This window comes from Amphiura filiformis, chromosome 20, assembly GCF_039555335.1.
Source record: "Amphiura filiformis chromosome 20, Afil_fr2py, whole genome shotgun sequence".
NCBI classification, from domain to species: domain Eukaryota; kingdom Metazoa; phylum Echinodermata; class Ophiuroidea; order Amphilepidida; family Amphiuridae; genus Amphiura; species Amphiura filiformis.
The window spans coordinates 41,924,750-41,951,405 of NC_092647.1; the positions used below are offsets into that span (position 1 = coordinate 41,924,750).

At 36.6% G+C, this 26,656-nt stretch overlaps 1 protein-coding gene across 1 annotated transcript in view; it reads left to right on the forward strand.

Annotated features, from left to right (window-relative positions):
• The first annotated feature begins 3,130 nt into the window (after window positions 1-3,130).
• LOC140143104 (uncharacterized) overlaps window positions 3,131-26,656 on the forward strand; it is a 34,327-nt gene continuing 10,801 nt past the window's right edge. The window contains exon 1 of the mRNA XM_072165154.1: window positions 3,131-3,800. Coding sequence (XP_072021255.1) covers window positions 3,296-3,800 — 505 coding nt within the window. The 5' untranslated portion in view covers window positions 3,131-3,295. The remainder of the gene's footprint in view (window positions 3,801-26,656) is intronic.

Sequence of the window (26,656 nt, forward strand, 5' to 3'; positions counted from 1 at the left end):
TTCGTTGCCCTTGACACTTTATCGCTAATTAATGGTCTGTCACGTGACGCGTTTCAACAAATCACAGTGCGAGATTTTGAATAATGGGTCGTGGGGGTAATAGAATATTGAATGCAACATATCATAATGTCATAATTGTCTTGGCACTTCAATACTGAACAATTCTGATTTTAGAATCTGCCAGTTTATTAATCGCGAAATTCCAGGTTAAAAAACTTGGGAAGCTAACAAACAGAGGGAGTAGGGTGGCTGAAAAGATCAGATGTGAAAATCTATCAATTGTGCACACATTAATTAAATCAGAGTTTTAAGCTTAAATAGAATATCCAGAGTATGTACAATGGGCAAGTGGACTACGGGGTAGTCTAGGAAAAATACGGAAGGAAAGATCGAAAATTATCTTAAAGATAATTATACAGATACATTATATAATCTAATAACACTAAATGTAAATCAATTATCCCTCTGGGATATTAATTTCGCTTGAACTGTATCGTCTGATCGTCAAAAACTTAATTGTTTGGGTATTTTGACGCCTCAACTAAACATAACTAAATACTTGGTGTGGTTAAGGAATAAATCAGCTGATTGATTTTTGACAAGTGACCACACCGTTCTTTGAAATATAAGAATTTTACGAAACGCCTTCATTTTCAAACCTTTCCACGGATTCAAATATGAATTGATGATCTGTATTCGGAGTGCTGATCACATCGCATCACAGTACAATGCATGAGGCGTCTAATTGTCATTGACTCCGTTGAACGGATTGAAAATGAAGTAGTTTCGTAAAATTCTTGTATTTCAAAAACGATCAATTGTCAAAATTCAAAAAGTATGTGATAGTTGATATATTCCTCAACCACATCGGTTATTTAGTTATGTTTGGTTTATTTGTTAAAGTACCCAAAAATACAGTTCTTGACACCCTGTAAATATTGCAAATATGCAAATATGCAAAAAACATAAATAAATAACGGAATTTATTTTTAAAAAGATGATATTAAGGCATATAGGGCTCTATATTATTTTATTGATATAACATTTATATACACTCATCTCGTTGACTTACACAATGTAAATAAATAAATAAAATATGACGTACGAAAATTAAAAAAATCTGGCCGGTTTATTTGAATAGCATTCAATATCAGGTTTGTACTGGATGGGAGCGACTGAAGGCTTAAATTACCAACGCAATTAAGATTCCGGGTAAAGATCATAGAAAACGTCATTTAATCGGACCAATCATTACGATCTTAGACTCAAAGGAAAAGACCTAGGTATAATAGTACGCATTGTAGATACGCATCAAAGATATTTTCGTCTCAGATCCAGTAGCGCATTGTAAATACGCATTAAGTTTTTCGTCTCAGATCCAGTAGAGTAGCAAGGACTTTACAGTGAGAGGGCAAAGCCAAAAATTTCGTCCTATTTGTCATTTTTTTGTCCCATTTTTAGTCATTTTAAGAACACTTTATTCTTTGCCGTCCACATTTTCTCCCAAAATTCCCCCCGTCTCCCCCTGGCTACGCCCCTGCTTAGATCTTTGATGCATCAGTTATCTAATACGGTATTGTGTCACATCATTAGTATATCATTCTGAAAGCATGAGCATCCGAATTGCAGGGGCGTCCCGCAGTTGTTTTCATCTCGTGGCCATCAGCGTGTTTCAGACACCTATCCCAAATGTAGATGCAGCAGTTGATAATGTTGACTTGTCCCAGTTTAAATGGGTACACGTGATCACAAACGCTGCGTCGACTTTTAACGCATTCTATCACAGTTGTTTATCTGTTAAAGAATAATGATTATATTAAATGTTCAGTTTATTTTGTGATCTAGATTTGAATCGAATCAATTTCATAATTAAGTAGCATTGACTGAATATAATTATCTGATCGTTTTTTCCTTCTTACCAATACTAAGAAGCTAAAACAAGAATAACATTATTATACGCCAAACATTGGACGCCCGAGACGCCGGGAATTGCGCCCAAGATCTCATGCACCAGAAGAGACACTGTGCCGCGTCTCACCTGTTTACCCTGCGGCACACCAAAATCATTTCTGCCACATAAAAAGTGCGCTACATTTGACAGCAACTTCAACTTTGCTGTTTTCATAGCCGGTATTTGATGTGTTTTCCCCTTTAGCCAGAAGGTAAGCGCTTATTTTACATATTTTATTTTATTTTATTTTTTACATTTTTATATTTTTGACATTTTATTATAATAAAATCTTGAATAGGTACAAAATCTCTCATAGAGGATATGAAAAACCATTATAATTTAAAACACATATGAAAGGAGAGGACAAGCAGGTGCAAGCAGTGGCGGCGCCAGAATGTTTTTTTCTGGGGGGCAAGAGGGGCAGAGCCTCCGACTGGGGGCATTTTCACCTAATTTTGGCTAAAAAGTTTCTTTTCACCCCTCTTTTCAATTTTTCTGGGGGAAAAATGGGGGAGGGCAGAGTTTCTGTGTGGGGCATTTTCCTCCACCCCCCCCGTAGCGCCGCCACTGGGTGCAAGCACTTTTAAGATCGTCCAATCAGTACCTCAAGTTCAGTTTTCCGTATTGCAGGTAAACATCTTCAAATTTCAATTTCATAAATACACCGAATCGAAGTGCATACATTTTAAAAATGAAGCGTGAGCGAAGAGTTACGATCTTTATCATTATATCTTTTTTTTTCAAATGTCATTCCATTACTGCTCTTACTTTTATCTTTGCTTGATCAGCACGTGTGTTAAGCCGTGTTGTTTGTTCAAAACTGAAAAAAAAAATCCGCAAAATAAAGAATGTTCCTCCGCGTGAATTATCGTTATGTTTATTTTAGATGTCTTAATTCCATCTTGGGACCATCGTGCGGAAAATACAGCACGTGTATTAGGCCGTGTACAAAATCAACAAAAATGTTCCTCCGCGTGAATTGTGGTTATCAGTTTTTTCTTTTTATTCCATCTTGGGACGTTTAACTAGGACAAATTTAGCATAATATACGTTCCCTTGTGACAAACTATCCGATATGGCTATTGGCTAAGTGAATTGCACATGTTGAATAATATTATGATGTAAGCAGGCCCGAGTATACAGTACGTAAGCCACCTATCACTTAAGCTAAGCAGTGTCGTCAGGATGGTCGAAGTATAATACATCGAGTGTGCAGAAGCAGTACTGTCACGGATAATCAAACCTTACCTTCAAATGAAGCGCTTCAAATGTGTATACTGATTCAGGATTTCCGCATAATATGATAAATTTTTAGTCTACAGTAGTTGCCGTTATGTTAGACTGATGGAAACAAATGGTGGACATATATCAACCAGCATCATGAACGGGTGTACTGGAAATTCAAATTTTAACTTTGAATTGTCGCAAAATAATACTATTGAAGAGGCGGTAGAAGATGTGGTCGTATTGGCGACATTAGTAGAAATTGTGTTAATGTCAGCAATTATAACCGCAGCACTAATTGGCAATATATGTCTCTGTTGGGTACTATTCAGTGATGAAAAACTTCGTTCTGTACCAAATAAACTTGTGTTAAATCTAGCCTTTTGTGGCTTGTTCAACGTCGCTGCAAATGGTCCTTTCATTTTACTAACGTTTAAAAGTGGTGGAAAATGGATATTTGGCGAAGTTCTTTGCCAAGTTAATGGCTTCACTACTTCAACGTATGGTTTGGCGTCTGTTTTGACATTAGCTGTGATTTCTGTCAACAGATATCAAATGATACGACGGACAACAAGGAGAACACATATGTGGTTTACGAATAAGAGAATTCCATTTTTGATTTGTGGTAAGTAAAACAGTTCATACCACATGTGATTTACGAATTAGAGAATTCACCGTCGTAGTGAAAACGTCATACATTAGCTACTGGTTCGCGCGTGGTTTGCACACCTGATACAGCTTGATAGCCCGGCTTAATAGCAACCCATTCACTTTGCGTTGTGATCAGTTTGATCGAGGTTCCGAATACAGAGAATATAGATAGCGTTTTGACGTCACACTACGATGGCGAATTCCGGTTTTGATTTGTGGAAAACTACGGAAAACTGGTTCATACAATATTTAATCAAAACTATTTCAAAGGGAACTTTGAATCGATTGTCGCAAAACTAATTAGTAACATCAGAATCAATGTTGTCTTCGCTAAAGCTACATATGAACCTTTCACGCAGAACATAATGGTAAAGATTTTGATAATTCTTACCAAATCTGCTTGTGAGAAACAAATTTGATTCTGTTCACAGTTGGTTAAATTTAATCTAGACGAAATACGTGTGTTAACAATGGCGGACCCCAAGAAATGTGTTGAATAAATTTCTTGCAAATTGTGAAATACGCAAGATGCTATTATAATCTGTATATCTACCTCGACCGGCACTAGCTTTGAAGTTCAGCGTGTTCTGCGTTAGCTTAGCGTTACTTGGTGCGTGTACATACCGCATTATGTACACTACACTACACTACACTACACTACACTACACTACACTACACTACACTACACTACGCTACACTACACTACACTACACTAAGCCAACGCAGCACACGCTGAACTTCAAAGCTATAGTGCCGGTGACTCGAGGTAGATATACAGACTATACATTTAAAATCACGCCTTTGATTTGAATTATTATCTATTGCAATTAGGTTCCTTTTATGCATTAACCATCACGTATACGAGCGCGACGTCAAGCGTGTGCATAGAAAGTTGTGGAAAATATATAATACGCGCTAGACGGTAGCAATACGTTTAATTTTAACTGCCTAAAACTATACTCAAATCATAGTGTGATCGCCTGATCGAGTCATGCAATCCCAGTGGGCACATGTTAGGATTTCGACGTTGAACATGTTGAATCAACGTTGATACAACGTCGAAGTTTCAACCTAACCTGATTTTAACCTGATTCCAACCGAGAGGTTAGTTGAAATCGTTAAAAAGGTTGAAGTCCATTTCCAAATACAACGTGATTTCAACCTGATTTCGACGTGATTTCAACGTGATTTCAACATCAGATGTGCCCACTGGAATGGTTGACTGCTGTTGTAAACGCTTCATGTAACAAACACCAAACCAACAAACACACACACACTACACATCAAATCAATCCAACACAAAACATCATGAGATATTTTACATTTTTAGTGGGGAAAAGTTACTGCACGCCGGTAAAGTTTCCGGACGGACGTAAATGCTGTCGTTACCAAAGCGTTGCGGATGGAGGGACCGGAAATGAAATGAAGTTTTCAATAAAAGGGATGCTATTAAAGTGTTGAATGTGCTCAAGAGCCCACGAAAATTTTTACAAAATTAACGTATTTGCACAAGTGACCGTAAGAAAGGCTATACTATTAGCATCTCTACTAAATATTTTAAGCACGGATTTTTAATTGTTGCTGCATGGATTTTTAATCTCACTGCACGAACGTGCCAGAAGGCAAAGTTGCACATTGAGAATCATCATTTTCCTGGAAAATGGTCAGAGAGTAACATGAGTTAGATGTAAATTTCATCTTGAGCATGAGCACAGAGATATAGGCTTACAATTAGGGCCTGATTTTTCCAACACCACCCAATATGCCCTACATTGTAGGGCTACAACTGGTCAGTGATATTCTCACTTACACATCTGATTTTACAAGTAAAAGTTTTATTCGACAAATGTTCAAGTAATAGGTTTGAGGATTCCAAGAAAAAATCCACTCGTTTTAATTAGAAATAAAACAAAAGTAAAAGTTTTATTCTACAAAATTTCAAGTGATGGCTTTAAGGATTCCGAGAAAAAAAATCCACTCATTTTAATTAGAAATAAAACAAAAGTAAACATTTTATTCTACAAATTATTAGAAAAAAAAAAAAGTAATTTTCATCACGTAGGATCAAAAAGGTAAACGGTCCTGTCCTCATCCTCATTAAGGTTTCGTGAATAGAAATCAGTTGCCAACCGAAATCTTTGATACCTAAAGGCTAAAATATTTAGTTTTATTCCATACTTAGATGTCTTTGGTTTGGAGGGTGCAGGAGGATGTTAAGTAACAGTATAGTGTGAATAACTGAATATTAAACAGCCATCAAAATTCAGTTGACTCGGACTAAGAAATCGAAGCACTGCAGTTAAAACAATAATATGTAAAAGAGTGAATATTCACATTTGTGGATTGCCTACAAATAACAGCATTAAAACAAAATTATACTTCTATGAGATGCTGCAGAAGATAAACTGTATTTCTATATTTTCTTAAATGCTTAAAACCCATAAATAACTGAAGGTGGTGCCATCCTTTTTGCATGTTTGGTTTTCGTCTTGCCTTAAAGGTGAACCTCATTGAAAATAAAGTTATATATCAATGAAAAGCTTATGATGTCAGGATAGTAAAAATTATTTTTTCCGATTTTTTTGATGGCCAATAAAGATAAAAAATGAAAAAAATGAATGAATATTTGGTCTTTTTTAAGGCGCCCAAAAAGCACCCAAATCAATCGTCTATGACCTTGGGAATGCTCGTGACGTAAGCTCAGGGTTCGCAGTCACGTGATCCTACTCGGAAACACGTAAACAAGACTTGCTTCCTGTACTTTGCAAGCTGCCCGGCAAGTCTGATTTTCACAATAAACATGATAAAGCTTGAAATTAGAGGAATCTTCAAGTTCCTGGTTCCTTCTATATATATTAGAAATAATAGAATTATTGTCAACACATAAATTTTCCGTAAATTTTTGACAAAATCAGTCATAACTGGCTGGGTATAACTGGGTAATTGAGTTTGAATTTCGCGCTGGGATCAATCCCATGCGCAAATGCTTGCTGCTATCGAGTACCGTTCATGTCATGGACTGAATAAACATGATCGAATAACAAATTAAATACTTGTTTGTGACATTCCGTATTCTTGATTCATTTTAAAATATCTGATTTTAAAAAATATCGTCTTGCAGTAATCAAAAAATTAATAAAGAACCGCCGATTTCGTCAAATCCAGCCCATATAAAGGTTTTCATATTTAGCGCATTGCGGTAATACATTCTTTCCACACAATCACGATTGAAAGAAACAGATACTCGGGCAGATACTTTATGATAAAATAAATACAATTTAGGCTTAGTAGACCGTTATTAAATGGAAATCTGAATAAAATTAAAACATTGTCACTTGTGTCACGATTCTTTAATGATAGTACAATCAGTGTACGGTACTGAAAAAGTGAAACATTCATGTTTTATGGATTACCGAACACGATGCGTAAATTGCTGAAGAAATTGTAGGGACGGATATGCACAAACACAGCGACTCGCTTCGGGGCTTCGTCCGCCGGCAGCACTTGCGTTGTGTGTTCCATATATCTGTGGTTTCATGGGGTGTTTCAGCAGATTTGATCAATCGTTCCCTTATATTTGGAACATTTACAGGAATCAATTTTGCTGATGAAGTAGCAATAAGTTGGAAATATCAGAATGTGAATATCAAATCGGTCATTTTGTCTGCAAGTACAGTACAGTCGCGGATACTGGACACTCGGCGTAGTGAGACTCAGTCAGTCTGCAGTCACTGAGCTCATCCCGTATGTATCTATACAAGTTCGCCTATCATACATGACCGGCCATGACCAAGCTAAGAAATAATTAAAAAATCCTGTACATGTACCTTATTCTATTCCTTCATTTTCTCATTGTGTTCATCTCAACTTGGTGTGACGATCTGAACTGGTAGCACTAGCAGTTATTTTTTGCAATCTGTTTTCATTCGGCGAATCTTCGCTCTTCGTGCTTTACTGTAATATTCCCTATGCATATCGTGGATGGCTTGGCCTATCCCAAATCACCCCGGCCAGCACTTTTCCCATTTTTAAATCCTCACACTTTATTCAGGAACTTCATTCTTGATTTGATCATGATATTTCCTTCATGTAATTCTTATTTTATTGAAGATATTTTTCATGTAAAGTTGACAATGACTGAATTGGCCCGATGCATGCCACAGTAATACACGGACATTGTGTTTACAATCAAACCCGGAAGTAACTGTGTGTCCCTGAGCTGACGTCATCAACGAAAGCGCCCAATTTGAACGATTTCGTTTTGTAATTTAGGGGGGTGCCAATATCCAATCTTTGCGTGGAGATTATGTCTAGCCTGGTACGCTATGCAAATAAAAATATTCTTTTCTGCTTCCTGACATCATAAGCTTTCCATTGATATATAACTTTATTTTCAATGAGGTTCACCTTTAATAATATAATATACAGAAACATTGCACTTTAAAAAAAAAGCAGAGGAACACTTGTTAATAAACACTTGAAAACGTTATGGCCCAAGGCGTTTACAGTGATTGTATGAAATATTAATCATTTAAAACACCTAAAAGCGTGAAAAATACAAAGATGTTAATGTTCATTATTAACACACGAATGTGTTAAAAGCATAAAGCACGCTTTGTGTTAATAATAACATACATATCTTCGTATTTTTCAGGCGTTTTGGTGTTATCAATTTTAATAATCTCCCATAAAATTTGTATTATATCACGAATTTCACAAAATCTAAATTATTTGATATCAGAAGGACATTCCTCGTATTCAGAATGCAATTTGGTGTGTCTGATGGGCTCTCATGTCCCACAAAAATACTATGCAAACATTGCTATACGAGTTTCATAAGTCTTGCAAATTCCTGTGTTGGGGTCAAATCCAAAATGATATATCCATATTTTGACATAATTTTATCAAGATCCTCAAGACCTGTACTTAAAAAGGGTGTTCTTTTTTACACTGCTGCTATGAAACCTTCACAAAGATTTTTTTTAAACTTTAAAAAAACTTGATGAATCTAATATGAATATAATGTAGACATTTGATGCCTGTTATATAAATGTAACTTAGTTAAGATGGAAATAGATTTGACTGAATATTTTAATGGGAAATCAGATACATATTCATATTGTAGTAATCATACAATTGTGAATACAGTTTAAAATTATTTGTAGACAAATCAGATTCACCATCAATTGGGATGCAAAACGACTCTTAAAATTGGGAATTTGACAGAAAGATGTGAATAACAGGGGACTTTAATTCTGTGATAACAGCACATCTTCCATCAAATGCTATTGTATATTTTACAGTTTTACAGATTTGCGAATTGCACTTCCATACTTTTACAGTATAAAAGTATAAAAATATCGTTAAGAACTGATAGTAAATTGTAAAGCTCATGAACAGTTTAATTTTACAGAATTTTATTGTAACTGTTACCACATACCATTATACTGCAAAATATTATTATTTTAATGTGTTCACTAATTGAACAATTCTGATTTGGGGATCTACCTGTTTATTGACGGCAAAACCCCGACTCTGCCCTGAGTAGAAACTGGTAAGGCAGAAGGAGTACGATCACTGAAGATCGGATGTGCAAAATCTATTAATTGTTCAAGTCAATAACAAATCGGAGTTTATGTATAAGCTAGAGAGTATGAGCAAATGGAATACGGAAAAGTCTGGGCTAGGGTACGTGGTCGGGCAAATTTCGGGTAGGGGTTTATTGAAGTTTAGATTAGAATAGTAACTTATTCACATTTAGCCTGGTAGAACTATATCATGTTTGTATGATTTTAAGCCAAAAATCCATTTTGGTTTATGTCTTGAATAGCCAATTTTGCAAGGGCGCGCTCGTAATTATTATTACGTTATAGCGCAATAGTGTGGAGCATTGCTTATTTTGGTTTACACTGGACAATTGATGAGACACAAATCATAGCTGGCATAATAAATAGTATCGAATCCATGGGGGTACACCCAAAGCATATGACATGAAATAGAGAGAGTGACTTTAATGTTGGGAATATTTAGGACCTGTCCTTTAAACGATAGCCCAAGTTTTGTTGGTTTTTTTGTTTGCTTTCACAGCGAGCCTGAAGAATCAAGTTAAGTTAGACAAATATTTGCCCGTTTCTTGCAGAAACAAGCAATTAGTGGTTATGTCCCGTATGACAAGATGGAAATTGTGCTATTCCATTTGAAATATGTCACACCCCTGTGACATACTTAGGAAGAGTCTCCACAGAGGGAGTATGTTTTTTAAATGGAATAGGTTATTATTTGGAAACCCGTACTCTCTCTTGTATATGGCTTATTGGATGTATCTTTCACAACTGAAGTGAGTATTTGAAATGGAAGTTACCCAATTATTCTATTTTAATCCCACACTCCCTTTATAGAAGACTATAGCTAAAACTGCCACATGGGGTGTGTGGATTTCAAATGGAAGAGCCCATTATACATGTAGATTTTTTTCAGTGTAGCAACAAAACGCAATTAACGCAATGACGCAGGACTGATTGCATTTAATGCTCTGCGCGCTAGCCACCTTCAACATAAAACCCGAAGTTTTGCAAGAGCTATCTTAGGAACCACTGAACCAATACAAGGCTTGTTTGTACTCATGTTAATGCATTTTTCATGCTGATTCCAAATATGGTCATGAAAATTTGCAACTCTGAAATTGTTGAATTTTGATTTAAAAAAAATATTGTCGTCTACGGTCGACACCCGCGTGGAAAGAGTTAACATACATTTTTTTCTGCAGCTATCGTGATCATAACGACCATCTACATTAACGATTATAAAATGATAATTATGCTCCCCATTAAATTCTAAGTATAACATTCAAAACACTTGTTAAGCATGGTAATATATTGATCTGCCTTCTTGTTGTATTTATACAATTGCTATATCGAATCCAAAACCGGAAATCTTAAATAAACTGGACAATGTTTACAATTTCGACGCAGAATTAAAAGTGCTAATGTAAAATTCATCAGACAGATAATAATGTCAACAGATTTTTAATCAGAGAGTTAAAAGTGCTAGGGTTATGTAAAATGAAAGTAAACAATATGAGAATATTTTTAGTGGTTGCTGTCGTCTTCGAGTTATTACCGATTGATGTTGTTTAACATTTACTAAAACCAGATACAGAATCATCGTCTGTCATAAGCTGAAATAGAGAAAAAGTTAGATGTTTTGTTAATGGTTGTTTAAAAGTACACAAACTCATAATATGTGCCAACTATTATTTTAATAACAGTTAAAAAGCTTAACAGTTAACTTGACAGTTAAAAACATTTATTTTAATAACAGTTAAAAAGCTTAACAGTTAACTTAACAGTTAAGCTTAACAGTTAAAAAGCTTCAGAAGCTTAAAAGCTTCTAAAGCCTTATTAATATACCTTGCCGTACACGTAATGCACTTGTGGGCCCGTTTTATAATCAAAACACACTTGAGTTAATGCACCAGAGCTATAGCTAAAACGACACGTGATTCGTACAGCCACTCAAACCATACTTTTTCTTTCCTCCTTCTTTTTTTCAAAAGTCTTCTTCTTCTTCACCTTCTTCTTACTTATCCTCTTCGTCTATTACATACGTCTTCTTTATTGTTCTTCTACGTCTTTTCTTATTCTCTCTGCTCCTCCTCCTTCTTCTTCTTTCTTCCTCTACGTCTTCTTCTACGTCTTCTTATTCTTTCTTCTCCTTCGTCATCTTCATCTTTTTCCCTCACATTTGTCTTGTCTGCTATAAATAGTTCCTTCTCTCCTCTCTTCGTAGTTTAGCCTCCATAATCCATTATCCTTCACATTGCCTACTCTTCTAAGCCTGTAGATGACCTTACAAATCAATTCCTTAATTCCCCTGCAATAAGCTGTGTTCCGTTATACATCAGTTGGCGCAGAATATGTTCCGTTCCGAATTAATTATCTGTTGAACCCACATATTACACAAATATTGCTCACCTAGATATTTCCTCCTCAAGGTATATTCCTTAAATAAAAAGAGACTCTTTAAAACCAAGAAGAACATCTGCATAATGAAATAATTAACAAAAATTTAAAAGTAGAATTATGATAATTATAGTGTCCACTGCGTGTCTACTCCGGATACGAGTTGTGGATCTGTATTACCTTGACATACAGTAGGGTTTAAAAGAAAATAGAAAGTGTATTGCTTTATTTTTATATTAAGTGTCAAGGGTATTTTATTCCCATCAAAGACTAATCCTCGTAATTAATAATTTGGTCAATCATCTCAAGGCGCATCCGTAGATATTATCATGTATATTACAGACTAATCAGTTTTCATTTGTATTTAGGTGTTAAGTCCCTAAGGACGCTTCGCGCTGTTTTTATGTCATCATAACGGACACTTCCCAACCATGCCTACCGATCCTAACCTTTTGGTTTTAAAGAAGCACACATCTCACATCCTTAAAACGAATGCAAAGAATAAAACAACAAAATTAAAACCTCATATATATGCATTGCTGAATTTGCTGTCATGGCAACTCTTGAATGAGAGCACACGGAAATGTTCTTTTCTTGTCATCCATGTTATGCTGTTATCAAAGTATTCTAATGCATTACTTTTCTATATATGTATATTGGAAGTTAAACAATCGAAGTTAAATATACGGAATCATGTGTATAATTGGATTCCTTTTTCCAGTTCCGTGTCATTCTTGTTCATACTGATGTTTATTTTAGACAATTCATTTTAGACCATTCAAAGCATCTTTAGAGGAGGCAAAAAGGAGGCTATGTACCTGAAGCATTTAAGCAGTGCCTATGGCACTGCTTAAATGCGTGGATCCAATCCTGGGATGCGCTTCTTAATCTTAGTTGGAAGTCCACGAATGCTTATTTGTAAATGGTTTATGGGGTACTTTATAAGGACAACGGTGGTCAGCGACAATCTGTGAACAGAGGCATTATGGGTTTGGCATAGCTCAAATATAAATCACTAATCTCTCTCTCTCTATGTGCCATATCCAGTGACGTGGGCGACCATGGAATGCCAATCCATTCTGTTCTTTGCCAATCTCAACAGCTTGATGTTATCCACACCCGTCCAGGCTGCGATACTCTAAAGATATGTTGTCCTCTGGCGCCCTCTGTCTCTCCTTCCATTAATCTTCCCCGTAAGAAACAAACACTCAAGATCATCTTTCCTCATACAGTAGCCCAGGAAATCAAGTTGCAGTTTCCGGATCTTCCTCAGGAGCATCCGTTGCCTGCCAGCTCTATGCAATACTGTTAATTGTGGTGTGACTAGTCCAGGGGATCCTCACTAATATTGTTGATTAAATACTCAGGGGTGTATGCAAGAGCATCATGTCCTATGGACAAGGTGCAGTGCCGGCCAGGAGTGCTTTATAAATTTATATATTTCATTTTCGGTGTTTTTTTATCGGGGCCCTGAACCATAGGGTCCATGGACCTGTCTTCCCGCTTGTAATTAATAGTGATGCTAACAAAGCGCTACTTTGTCTGACGGTCATGTGATCCACCGCGTGATCCATCTTCGAACGCGTGACACATAGGAATGACTCCATAATCATGTTGTTAAAGAACACATTCATAATACATGAATGACATGGATAATGTTGTATCCGGCAATTATCGTTAGCATGATTAGAGCTGATGTTTAATGTGTTAAGCCTCATTTCCCTGAGCGACTAGCGATTAGTTTGAAACCATTGAGGCGCGCTCTCCTTGGTCAAAATTCAGTCACTCGTTGCCCAGCGATGGAAGTCTTCAACACCAGACTAGACTAGTCATAGCCTCAGTAGACTGTCCCTAGTCTTTCTAGGGTCTGTGGTTTAACCATACATGATTTATCAGGGGTAATCAGTTCAATACTTTGGACAGATAATGCATGAAAAATGTTACCACTACATTAACTGTGTGACTATATAATGTTAAGTTAAAATCATATTGACGATGGAACACGTAAGCGGGTTATGTATGTTGTTGCGTGAATGAAGCATAGTATGCTTTGCTTAGTTACAATTTTCAATCGTCAATTAAGGGATCTGAAATGAGCGTTTAGAGCGTTTCGACAGTATTTTTTATGGGACATGAGAGCACCACAGACGTATCGAATTGCATTCTGAATACGAAGAATGTCTTTCTGATATCAAATAATTTTCATTTTTTGAAAATCACGATATAATAAAAAAATTTATGACAAATTATAAAAATTTGATATTTTTCAAATTTTTGATATATAACAGTCCTAGAAGTAAATTTTATAAATCTAATGATATATTCTTAAAGTGTATGTAGCTGGGAGGAAAAGCCGACGATCAATTGAAAATGTTGACCTTTCATATTGAAGATATGGATTTTTTTCCCCAAAAGACCTAATTTTTTTTGGTGTTTTGGAAAAAAAATCCATATCGAAAGGTCAAAATTTTCAATTGATCGTCGGCATTTCATCCCACCTACATACACGTTAAGTATCAGATTTATAAAGTTTACTTCAAGTACTGTTAAATATCAAAATATCAATTTTAATGATTTGCCATAAAATGTGTATTACATTGCGAATTTCAAAAATCAAAATTATTTGATATCAGAAGGACATTCTTCGTATTCAGAATGCGATTCGATATGTCTGATGTGCTCTAATGTCCCACAATAAATACTGTCCAAACGTTCATACCCCTTCCCTTAGAGATGTGTACTAAACGCGCACTAAGAAAAATGTTCTTTATTTTTACAGTTTTACATGAACGACTTAGCTATGATGATAGAAGTTCTCTTACTTAGGTTGACCAATAGGTTGACCATCATTATTTTTACGGGTGGATCTTGAAGTTGAAGTCTGTATTGTCTGGGACTCGCGTACGTACATGTACTCTCTGTGCAAAATCATGCCAGAGTTTCTAGACAGAAAGCAGAATAGGGTGCTTAAAATCATTACAAATTACTTGATCTGGTAGACTTCCAGGATTGAATACAGTAAATCATTAAATATACAAATATTAGCCATTCTTATTCAGTGGGTGCGTCTTGTAAAGAATTCACGTAATTTGATTGGTTTTCTGGTGTATAATATCTCACAATAGTTAATAGTGATATTAGTTAGGGCACGCGCCGCCACGCAACGGCGGCACGCTTGTTGCTCCTCAATGATCGCGCGATAATGCGTTCGCGCAATACACGTGCGAGAACTAAGAACGCGATTCGGCGGCTTAGATGTTCGTGATGGTTTCGTTCATTTAAAACAACGGGGATGTCCTCACAAAAGTAACTTTATTTTTGTCTGAAAAAAGGCAGTTTTCCTCGCAAAATTAGGCCTACATTAAAACTGAATAAGAATGAGAATAAAGATAGATTTTGTCTTTTGCCTATCAATATCGTGTCATAATGGATGGGCTGGCCAATATTTTTATCCTAGTGGATACCGACTGCGTCGGTAAACAATACTCAAAATCTTGTTCAGCTCATGCATCTTGACACGATATTGGATAGACAAATGACAAAATCCTATCTTTTATTCTCTAAAAATCATGCAGATATCTGCTCATTATAATCTGAACTCATTTTTTAAGCCCATCCCGGGAGCCCATCTTAAAGGCACAACCGGTAATAATACGGTACCGATTTCGCTCGACCAGATCTCTATTTGGTGATCATGGTGATGTGGAATCTAAATTCTTATGCAGCATTGTGCGTTCGTATCTACCAATACAATGTATATAGATATCGATCCACAAGATAGTAGAATATGTGTACTTTCCATCCCGTCTGTAGCTCTAGTATAGAGCCTCTGCCAATGCCCAATAGCACAAGTAATTATGAGGTCTGACTATACCATGTACAAGCAATCTGAGTTCTGACTGGGCAGCAGGCTCTAGGAATATATATAGGAAGTTGATTCTTACACACCCAAGAATCAAATTTTAACCTCTTACCCCAACCTATAAATATGGGACTTTAAGATCATTAAAATCATTCAATACAACAAACTGAAGGTCGTGTAAGAGACTGCTACGCGCCTCGATGTCTGCGCTACGCGCCTCTACTGTTGGACATCGCGATCCGAGGGAACTGACCAAGTTCTATCCCGTCTGGTGACCAATTATTGAACCTTGTGGAAACCCTGACTGTTTTATGTTCAAATAATCGTAAGTAATTTTCTCCCAAAACTGCTTACTTTCCAAAGCAATCTTTGATATCATGTTCTATAGCCTCAATCATGATATCATTGCTAACACAACCTTCATCGTGTTAATTTAGTCATTTCATTTTAATGATTCACATTATAAGTTGAAATCGTTTATGATAATTTACAAGACAACGTCTCATGAATCACTGACTTCTAAATTCATAATTTCTGAATTTAAAAAAGGAAGATAGTACTAAAATAATGATGTGTGTTCTATTAATCACTGGCTTAATGGAGCCATAATAATCCGTAGAAATTACATTACAAATAAATATATTTTCATGACAGTTGGTGCCATCTGGTTTATACGGGGTGTGCTTGTGCGGAACGATGATTTGTCCGGATTTGACAACCCTGGATAACCAAATAAAGAGCATCTCTGGTTTGTTTATTTCCGTTAGAGTCAATACCGGGACGGATTGGAAATAGCTCTAGTATATAGCCTCTGCCAATGCCCAATAGCACAAGTAATTATGAGGTCTGACTATACCATGTACAAGCAATCTGAGTTCTGACTGGCCTCGGCGCTACGCGCCTCTACTGTTGGACATCGCGATCCGAGGGAACTGACCAAGTTCTAATTGGAAACTGTCACTCTTTTTGAAACTATCTGTGAAAACATGTGCAAATATGGTTCGTTGTATACAGGGCCGACGGCTTAACGTCCGTCCCCTCCTAAGAACGGAGTACTTTTCATGGCTCATTTACCCAATTCTAAATGTATCATAGAGAGAGCGGAATTCTATTATGATCTACACGATGTTGCCAATTCCAGACTTTTTTGTTGTCCCAAGTCAATACCCCAGCAAATCTCCACCACCGGGAATTGAACCTGGCACATCATACGTCAAAGACAAGTGCCCTGACCATTAGACCACACTCTCCCTATTTTAACTTTGACTTGACATTTCGAGCTGCTGATGTCATCCCTACGACGGAGGGGAGGAGGATTGCCTCTGGATTTCAAACGCCATACACAGGCTGTATCAAAATAATGGTTAGTTTGAAGATTAATGTTATAAGAGGTTACAAAACTAATACTGATCCTTTCAAGAGAACCCAAATGGATAAAAATGCTGCAATATAGATATCGAGCCACAAGAAAAGTAGAATGCTTTTGGCAATACGGCTTGCTAACATGACTAAGGGATTTTGATACAGCCTATATCAGGTATTGTATATGCTGTTTATTTTACAATAAATAAGTATTGGGAATTTGTTGTTGCAATGTAATCGGCAAAACCGCGCATCAACAAACTGTGCTAATGTATTTACCTCAGTTAGCCTTCTGGGGAAGTGTAAACTTTCAATGAGCTAGCTGAAACACAATATTTCCAATTCAACTGAATATGCTGATTCACGAATACGACGACGGGATACTAAAATCATTAAGCTTTATACCCCATATTGAGATGTCCCGATTTAGTTTGTAAAGTTGAACTTGAGTGGCTGAAGATAACAGGACGTCCTGACTAAGTTACCCTAATTTAGTGTGACTTTTATAGTTAACCATACGAAATCCTCACGATGCATATGAAATTAAGATTCTGCAATGGGGCAAGAAATTCAGGTTGCCGATGATGCACTGATTACTTTCCCTGGCTCAGAGGTAAATGACAAGTGCAATTCTTTTCATCTAGGTGGGCAGTTTCATTGTTGTTGCCCACGCAGTTGAAAAGATCTCAAGTGCTATTTTAACACCTCTCTGTAATTAAATCCCTGTTATGTCATGAAACTTTATACATTATCTTGTATATAAAGTACCTCGCTCATGCGGGACGTTTGCGTGGGAACATCAAGAAAGTGCTGCACTAACTTTTATTGGGACGCCATTGCGGATATCAATCGGACAGTAGTTATGTTAATGCCAATGGCTCATTAGTTACCAATTCAACTGAATATTATGCTGAATCACGAATACGACGAGGATACTAAATATTTATCATTTAATAAGCTTATACCGTATACCCCTGTTAACTTGAAACTGAGTTAAAATCATTAAAAGGATGAAAACAAACAAACAAACAAACGCAGTGATTTATAGTGCGCTACGCACAGACACAACGCCTAGACGTTGATCCACAAGCCTCAGCACACTTTACAGGTTGTCGCTGACCACTACTACCACCCTAGACATTCCACAAATAACCATCGCAACCAGGATCAGCTCCCCGAGTTTCGTACGGGTTACCATGGTTACAACGAGACAATTAGCAGTGAGTTCCTTGTCCAGGGGAATTTCAAGCTAACTCAATTTTCCACGAGAACATACTAGGCACCACCTGGGTTCAAACTCGCAGCCTCTAGTCGAACGCCTTAACGATTGAGCTATATTGGTACAGACATTCCAAATCGTGATAGTTTGTGAAATGAAGTTTGAAAATTTACTTCAACTTTAACGTCAACTGCACATCGATTCGATTTCTTGCTCAGTTTTACTTCAAAGCGAAAGTCTGATTGGTTACTGCACCAATAGCGTCTTGCCGCCAAATTCGGGATATAGGCTATGTATCCGTGGGCGATCAAAAGAAGGGCAAGCAACTGCTCCCTTTTCTTTGGTCAAGTGGGTTATTTGAACACAATTCAAGACAAAAGACTCTGCCTAATCAGGGAGCGCGTTTATAGTGGCTGTACACGGAAAGATTATACTGCAATAACAATAGATTTCGCAGTACTTATACGCTAATATACGCTAAATAACGGATAAGCTGGCTCACTATAAACACGCAGGGAGGTAAATGACAGGTGAAATTCTTTTCATCTAGGTGGGCAGCTCCATTGTTGTTGCCCACGCAGTTGAAAATATCTCAAGTGTTATTTACCTCCCTGTATTATGGCACTTCATTTGAATAAACATGAATGTGCTCTCATGTACGACAATCAATGCCCCTCCCCTCCTGTTGCCGCCACTGGAAGCAAATAAAGTACATCACAAAATCACATATTAGCCCTATATGCATTAGCACAAAATACCACGTGGGCACTTGTGAGATCCAAATGATGATTGCATTCGATCAAGATTCTAACAATTATGCTCACTAGAATGGAAAGATGTGGCCATGCTAAAATCAACGTGCGTTGTTCATTGTGTAGATACACGCTGGGTATGAGGTTTTGCAGTTGATTTTATGTGCATTCATTTATCAATTTCTACATGGGCGTAAAATAAATGCTTCCAGCCAGATGTTCCCAGGCACATGTGAGATCCACATGATGATAGTATAAGATGTATAAAAGACTCTGAAAATAGACGTGGCCATGATATATTCAACGTGCGTTTTGTTCAGTGTAAAAGCTTGTGTAAAATCGTGCGTTTTGTTCATTTTATAAATGCTAAATCCAACGTGCGTTTTGTTCATTGCATAAAGCTATAGCCTACCGAAAAAACTCGATAGTTAGCATAATGTGCTTACTATCGAGCGCTTTTAAAACATGCAAACATGAAGAGCCCCATCCAAAAAAGTGTAAAGAGTTTTGAGCAAATCATCGATACACATAGTTAAATACGTACAAGTAAACCTGCAAATGTGTGTCTCAACCCCATTAGCTCATTTGGTAAAGCGCCGGCCGGACAATTTCATGTTTTCAATAGCGCTCGATAGTAAGCACATATGCTGACTATCGAGTTTTGAACCCATGAGTTGGAAAGTACTTAATTTTTTTTAATTGTCGGAATTTTGTAAATTTGATGCTTTCAGTAAACACCCGGGAATCTTTTGAACAATTCACCGAATTGCTTACTTGAAAAGTAATAGTTCTGGTAATGATTTTTCTCCATAAGAAATTTATTCTGTGGGACATATTGCACAGTGTTCCAGTTCAGTGGTTCGCATGTTTTCTCTGGGATCTCCCTACTTTCAAAAAAATCAGTGATTAGTTGTTTGGTTATCAAAACCTTCCTTCACCCATTGGAATTTGGGGAGCTACATATAATTGGTGGATGTTGCAATCTGATTGTGAATGATTCACCATTACAACGAAATTATAACGCTTTGAATCCTCTAAGATCTACAAAAAGGCGCTATATAAATCCAATATTTATTAATATTTAGAGGGAACAGCTAAATAGCTATTCACAGGTTGTCACAGTCAGCACAAAGTTGCTAATTATACAGCCTTTCCGCCCAAGGTCGGAATTACCAGAGCATGAGCTGCTTTAAAAGAATGTTATCTGACACCCACTGTTCAGTGCTTTATCATGTAGACGCAATGGAGGTGGGTTAAAATCAATCAGATGGCGAGGTTTCCCTTTCAAATTATATAAATTTCAAACATTATTATGTAATTGAAACATGAAACTTACCACTTAATGCAATATTTGAAACCAAAAAGCCTTGTGGTTTATGTCTCAAAGTGGAAACCATTTTTATATTGTGGAAATGGGGCATCAACATAGTACAATAATAATTTTCATCGAAAGATACTAAGGGTTTAGATTTTTGTGTGCGCCGGGCCGTATAATTCATCGGTGGTGTGCATGTGCAATGAATAAGTTTGAAATGCAAAAATATCTTTGGTTACACCTCCATGAGCCGTACAAACTCTTACATTTGCTTCCAAATTACAATGATTTTTTAATACACATGTATTTTTATGTAGTTCATATTCCTCCCCCAGTGCGGCATCTTGATGCACTATTAAAAAAGATGGAGGGAAAAGAAAAACAAAAAATAACTCTTTTTGTTTTGCCATGACTGTGACGCGTGTACCATGCAACGTGTGAAATGCACGTGTTTACCGACATGGGATTTGGCAACACAACAGCTTTCTTTTTTTCCTTGTTTAATTATCTGTTTATCACTTTCTTTCTTGATAAAGATCATTTCCACGATTGACATATTCCTCATGTTTACATTACAATTCCCATGACTAGGCATTCATATTAATTTTTTTCTGTTGTATAAACTGCAATCAATATCACATACTTTGTCATGAATAATTTATCAATCTGCAGTGGGACGATTTCTGATGACGATATCCGACATTTTTCCCTGGAGTCGGAAACACATCCCGAGAAGAACAAATCGGCATGCTTAAAAACGTGAAACATCAGCCCATGCGTAAACACTCTGTTCAGTCATTTGGGGGCAATATGTTCACTGGTTGAGTGGTTTTTTTTAAAACTAGAGTGGTTAATGCACCGCAAAACTGGACCCAGCTTGGTGTTTAAAACCGGCTTTTTAAGACTTTTAGGAGTAGAAAGTTTTGTTTTCTTGGGTTATGTAATAATCAGATTTACTGCCATAGCAATAGGTGAAAACAATTTTTGAACCGCGCTGCACTGGTACGTTCACGCGGTACCTCTGCATTAAACCATATCATGCTGATCAATCGCACCTGTAAGATTAGTATCTTTGAAAAGACGGTATTGTATTCAGACATACACAGGTGATGAGTGCAACCTGCTTGTAGTGCAGCGCGATATATTCAAAATTGTTTTCATCTATTGTTCAGTGGTAGTTAATCCGATTTATTACGTCACTTCACCAGCGTATGGGGTTACACCATGGAGCTATCATATCCGTGGAGGCGCAATTCATAGGCGTAGATCCCGGGGGGATGGGGGGATTTATCCCCCCCCCCCAATATTTTGCCAGGGGGGATGCTCCATACAATCATCCCCCCCAATGTTGACGCCTGAATATAGGTTTCTGACCAAATTTATCTCACATTTGCCCATTTTAGCCCCAAAAGTGCAAATTTTCGCGCGCTTCGCGCGCATTTATTCAACTTTTGCACCATATTTCATCAGTTTAGCTTCAAAATAGCACAATTTTTCGCGCGCTTCTCGCGCATTTGTAACATCAACTTATTCTGTCGCCAAAAGGTGCTGGATTCACTATTCTTCAAGACTTTTTTTCAACACCATCCCCCCCAATGTCAAAAAGAAATCTACGCCACTGGGCGCAATAGATTACGTAACTCATTGTTCCTTTGTGCCGATTTGATTTACCGACAAGCTATTAATCGAGATGTACCTTTTGTTCAGGACAAAAGGGATTTCCTGAAAACATTGTCCAACTGTTTGGAGAACACTAAAAGTATGATAAAGGGTGCGATGCTGAGACTTAAGTTTAGCAACTGTTGCGATTTGGTAGTTCACAGCATCTTGCGAATGGTAGTGAGCTTTGGCAAAAATTGCATTGATCATTCCATAGCAAGCGTGTAGAAGAATTCAAATATCACAGATATACTTTTGTAGGTCCTGTGGTTCTTGAGTTATGTTGTAAAGAGGGCTGAAACAACAACACTTTTGTAAAACGTACACAACTCATTAACAACAATAAATTAAGCAAGTTTTTAAAGTATATGATTTGTGGAATAAACTTTTGCAAAACATCAAAGTGTTATTTTTCAATAATATATTGATTTAGATAATGAAAATTTGTGTACTTCGACTAACAATACCTCGTCTACCCTTAACAAAATCGTATCAGCCGTACGCACGTGCATCCATGGACAACATATGTCTGTTTTCGAAAACGTTGAGGTAACATGATATATCTCTCCCTCAGTCAACACGGTGGAGTGGTGTATATTCCTAATTCGTTGAATCCATTGACTACCACTTCTCTTCACTTTTCTATCTATTTGTTTATGTTTTGTTTAATTTGCAATGGTAATCGCTTAATATTGATGTCATTTCAGTTGCTGATTTGTTTGGTTTATCTATGGAGCAATCGTGATGACAAATGAGATGTTTCTGCAGCTTGTATTTCTCGGTGTTTTTAAAACAGCTGTGATTTCCGCAATAATATAATTAGGAGGGCGCGCCGAATTCGCACGTGCTATTCCCACCTGCACCTTGGGTGAATGACCCATCCCCAAGCGTTTCATGCCGATTGTTAACCATTTCATAACTTTCATACGAGCCACAAATTTGAAGGCCCCAAATAGTGGGGTCCAACTCCAACCCAATTCCGAAGGTTAATTTCTTAAAGTTGAAAATCTTGTTTTATTGTTGTTACATATTGTGGAAGACCACCTGTCTAAGAATATCTGGTGAAAATTTGAATGAAAAATAATTTAAAATCAATGGTACGTAGGCACGATGGGAATTCAGAAACGGGACGTAAAATGTGTGGTTTTTACGTGGTTTTTTGTGCTGTACTACTGTCAAACTTACTTTTCATTCATATTTTCACTAAATACTCTTAGATATGTGGTCTTCTAGAATATGCAACAACAATTGAAAACAGCCTTTCCAACTTTGAGAAATTAACCTTTGAAATCGGGTCAAGTTGTTTTTGGATCATGATAGACTCTGCTTCATATAGACATCAAACATATTTTGCTCAACAATTGAAGAAGCTCTGTTATACACGTTATATGGCTTAGTCTACACGGAGTCTGTTTTTTCGGGAAAAATTGTTTTCGGCATTTGAGCACATTTAAGCTATTTCAGCCATTGATGAAATATGTTTTGTAAAATATTATTAATTTCTTCTAACTCTTCATTTCTTGACAGATGAAAGAATCGAATAAAAGGAAAGTAAATAGTACCGTCATATTAGTCCTACTACATTATTAAATACGCTTCTCACTAACAACAATGTAAACACAGCAAGCGTGTGAAAATATGTATTAATTCAAGATCTATATACTTCAGTTCATAAAAGAGTATTATTTTGTTGAAGAGCGGCACAGCAAAAGCGAGATGAGAATTTCGCAAGTCATAACGAGTGATCCAAGTTGTATTTATACTCCAATCGTGAGCGAAACCAACGAATTGGATTGTTATTCAATTGCATCGCTATAAAAACAAAAACAATCCAGCTTCGTCAGATTTCAGTCGCTTTTAGCTGGTGACAGAAGATTATGCAATGGTTCAAAAGCGACTCAGCAAAATGACCATCTTGCATTAAAACACTCACCCAATCATGTACCAACACACCCACACAAAAAACACGGAATGAGCATAAGATCATAGCTGATCATTGCGTTTTAAATGCATGTTATACAATGTTTACAGAACGTCGATGACCATTCAAGACATGCCGAGTGAGTACTCAGTCGAGCCCGACTTGTAGCAGAAATATCATCCATAAAACAAACTACTCGTACAATGATGATAATAAAAAATACTTTAGACAACATCCGAATCATAATGCAGTCAGTGTAAAAAGTGCTTTTAATATGTACAGAGCAGATTTATTATATATGCATAAAAACTAAGATATTTTCAGCTATCCTTTTACACACTCTCTCCGATTAAGGGTAGACGAGGTATTGTTGGTCGATGCAGGCAAAAACAATTTCATTATCTAAATATTATTGAAAACTAAACACTTTGATGTTTTGCAAAAGTTCATTCTACAAATCATGCACTTAACTTTGAAAACGTGCTTGATTTATTGTTGTTAATGAGTTATATGCGTTTTACAAAAGTGTTGTTGTTTCAGCCCTCTTTACAACATAACTCAAGAACCACAGACCCTACAAAAGTATATCTGTGAATTCTTCTACACGCTCTCTATGAAATGAACAATGCAATTTTTGCCAAAGCTCACTATCATTCGCAAGATGCTGTGAACTACCAAATCCCAACCGTTTAAAACAGTTGCTAACCTTGAACTATTCATTTTGCATTGTTGTTAGTGCACATCCACGTCTTGTTACATCCAATACAAACTTCATTATTTTTCCAAATACACCATGAGAGAGACTTGTAAAAATGAGCATGTAGTGTGCACATATCTGGGCAAAATTGCGGACTGGCCAACATTAATTCGAAAAACAGCATTTGGAAAAACGCATCTTATTGAGAAGACACGTGTGTAAAACCGCCAAAAACGGTAAGCTTACGGGGAAATTAACATCGTAACTTCACGACACTGAGTAAAATGATACATCAAAATATGTCTTTTCCATTGTATTGTATTAAAAAGACTTTAATCTTTTATTTGGAAGTTGTTTCTGACGTACATTATATTACAAAACTCAGGCAAGTCATTATGCCTCATTATAGTAACAATTGATCGTGATGGTCAATTTACTTTTCCTAAAACATACTACTTAGTTTATAAATGAGCTTAAATGGAGCCAGACACAAGTATTAATTTTACATTTATAACAGCGGCAGAAATCACGTTGACTTATCGTGTGCTCGCAACAACCACATATTTATCGAGTGTGTTCTACACAAGGAGGTAAATAATACGATACAACGTAAAATAAATTAAAGTGATACAAGAAATTGGAATATACAAGAAAGGAAAGGGGCTCCAAAGACAGGACTTTGCAAATACTGTTGTATATTATTATGTTTTTTGGTGTTGTTTTTTTGTAAACGGAATTCGGTGACATTGTCTTGTCAACAACAGCAACAAAAACAAAAATGTGAATTTTCGAAAACAAACTTGTGTATAATATACTAATATTATCTGCGGGACATTTAGTCCAGTCTGTCCTAACGAAATGATGCCCCCCCCTTACATACGACATAATTATGTTTTATATTCAAAAGTGAAACACTTCCTTTGATTTTAGAATCTATAATATTGTATACCAAAGTTTAAATCATATTCATAGGCTTAGGAACCGGAGGGCTCAGCCCACGCAATAATTTTGGTGCGGGCTGGAATACCTTTCAGCCCCCCCCCCAATAATCCTAGATGAAGTTAAAATTTTTGATAGAATAGAGGGAAAAGTTTCAGCCCCCCCCCCCTCCCCTGTTGAAAATCTTCCTAATCCAATGATGTTGATATGAAAACATAGATTCTATCTCATTCTGCATACAGGCAGAAAAATAAACAATCAATAAAAGGAAAGTTTAAGAAAAAACATACATAGTTAATGAAAAATGACGTACTGTTGTTTTAAAGTGTTTACGTCTTTGTAAAACACATCGTATTCAGGTATGCGATCTACCCTCGAGAACGCCGTTCTATTTGTAGCGCCAATCGAATTGACCTTCCTCTTGAATGAATTCAGGTGGGCGTAGGACCCATGTTGCCTAGTATAATCATTATCTTGTCATAACATGGAAGTCAAATGTTGCTTCTAATAAATATGTTACTTAAATGATATGGATAACTTCCTGAATAGGCAGGCTACATTACTCACTAGTGGCTCGTTTGTATGTAAACGTATTCTGTTCCGGTCTTTTAAAGACATAAATATTAGTTACCGCGCAGTAAGATGAGAAAGGACGAGTTTGCAATTATTGACTTGTTTTTATTCACCCGTTTATTTGTTACGCTCTACATAAAAAATGGTCAAAATTACTCAATGTTGAGTATAAACAATGATAAAAGGACAGAGCAACAAAAGAAGTGAAGTGGAACACAATATTGATTAAAATTTTACTCAATTTTAGTACAATTTCATCAATATTGAGTCTATTCACTCAATTTGTTGCTCTGTTCCCCTTTTTACTCAACTCAATGCTATTAACTCGTCTTGTCACATCCAATACAAACTTCATTATTTTTCAAAATACACCATGAGAGAGACTTGTAAAAATGAGGATGTAGTGTGCACATATCTGGGCAAAATTGCGGACTGGCCAACATTAATTCGAAAAACAGCATTTGGAAAAATGCATCTTATTGTGAGGGCATGTGTAAAACCGCTAAAAACAGTAAGCTTACGTGGAAATTAAACCATAACACTGAAAAAAATCGTGAAAAACGGAATGGT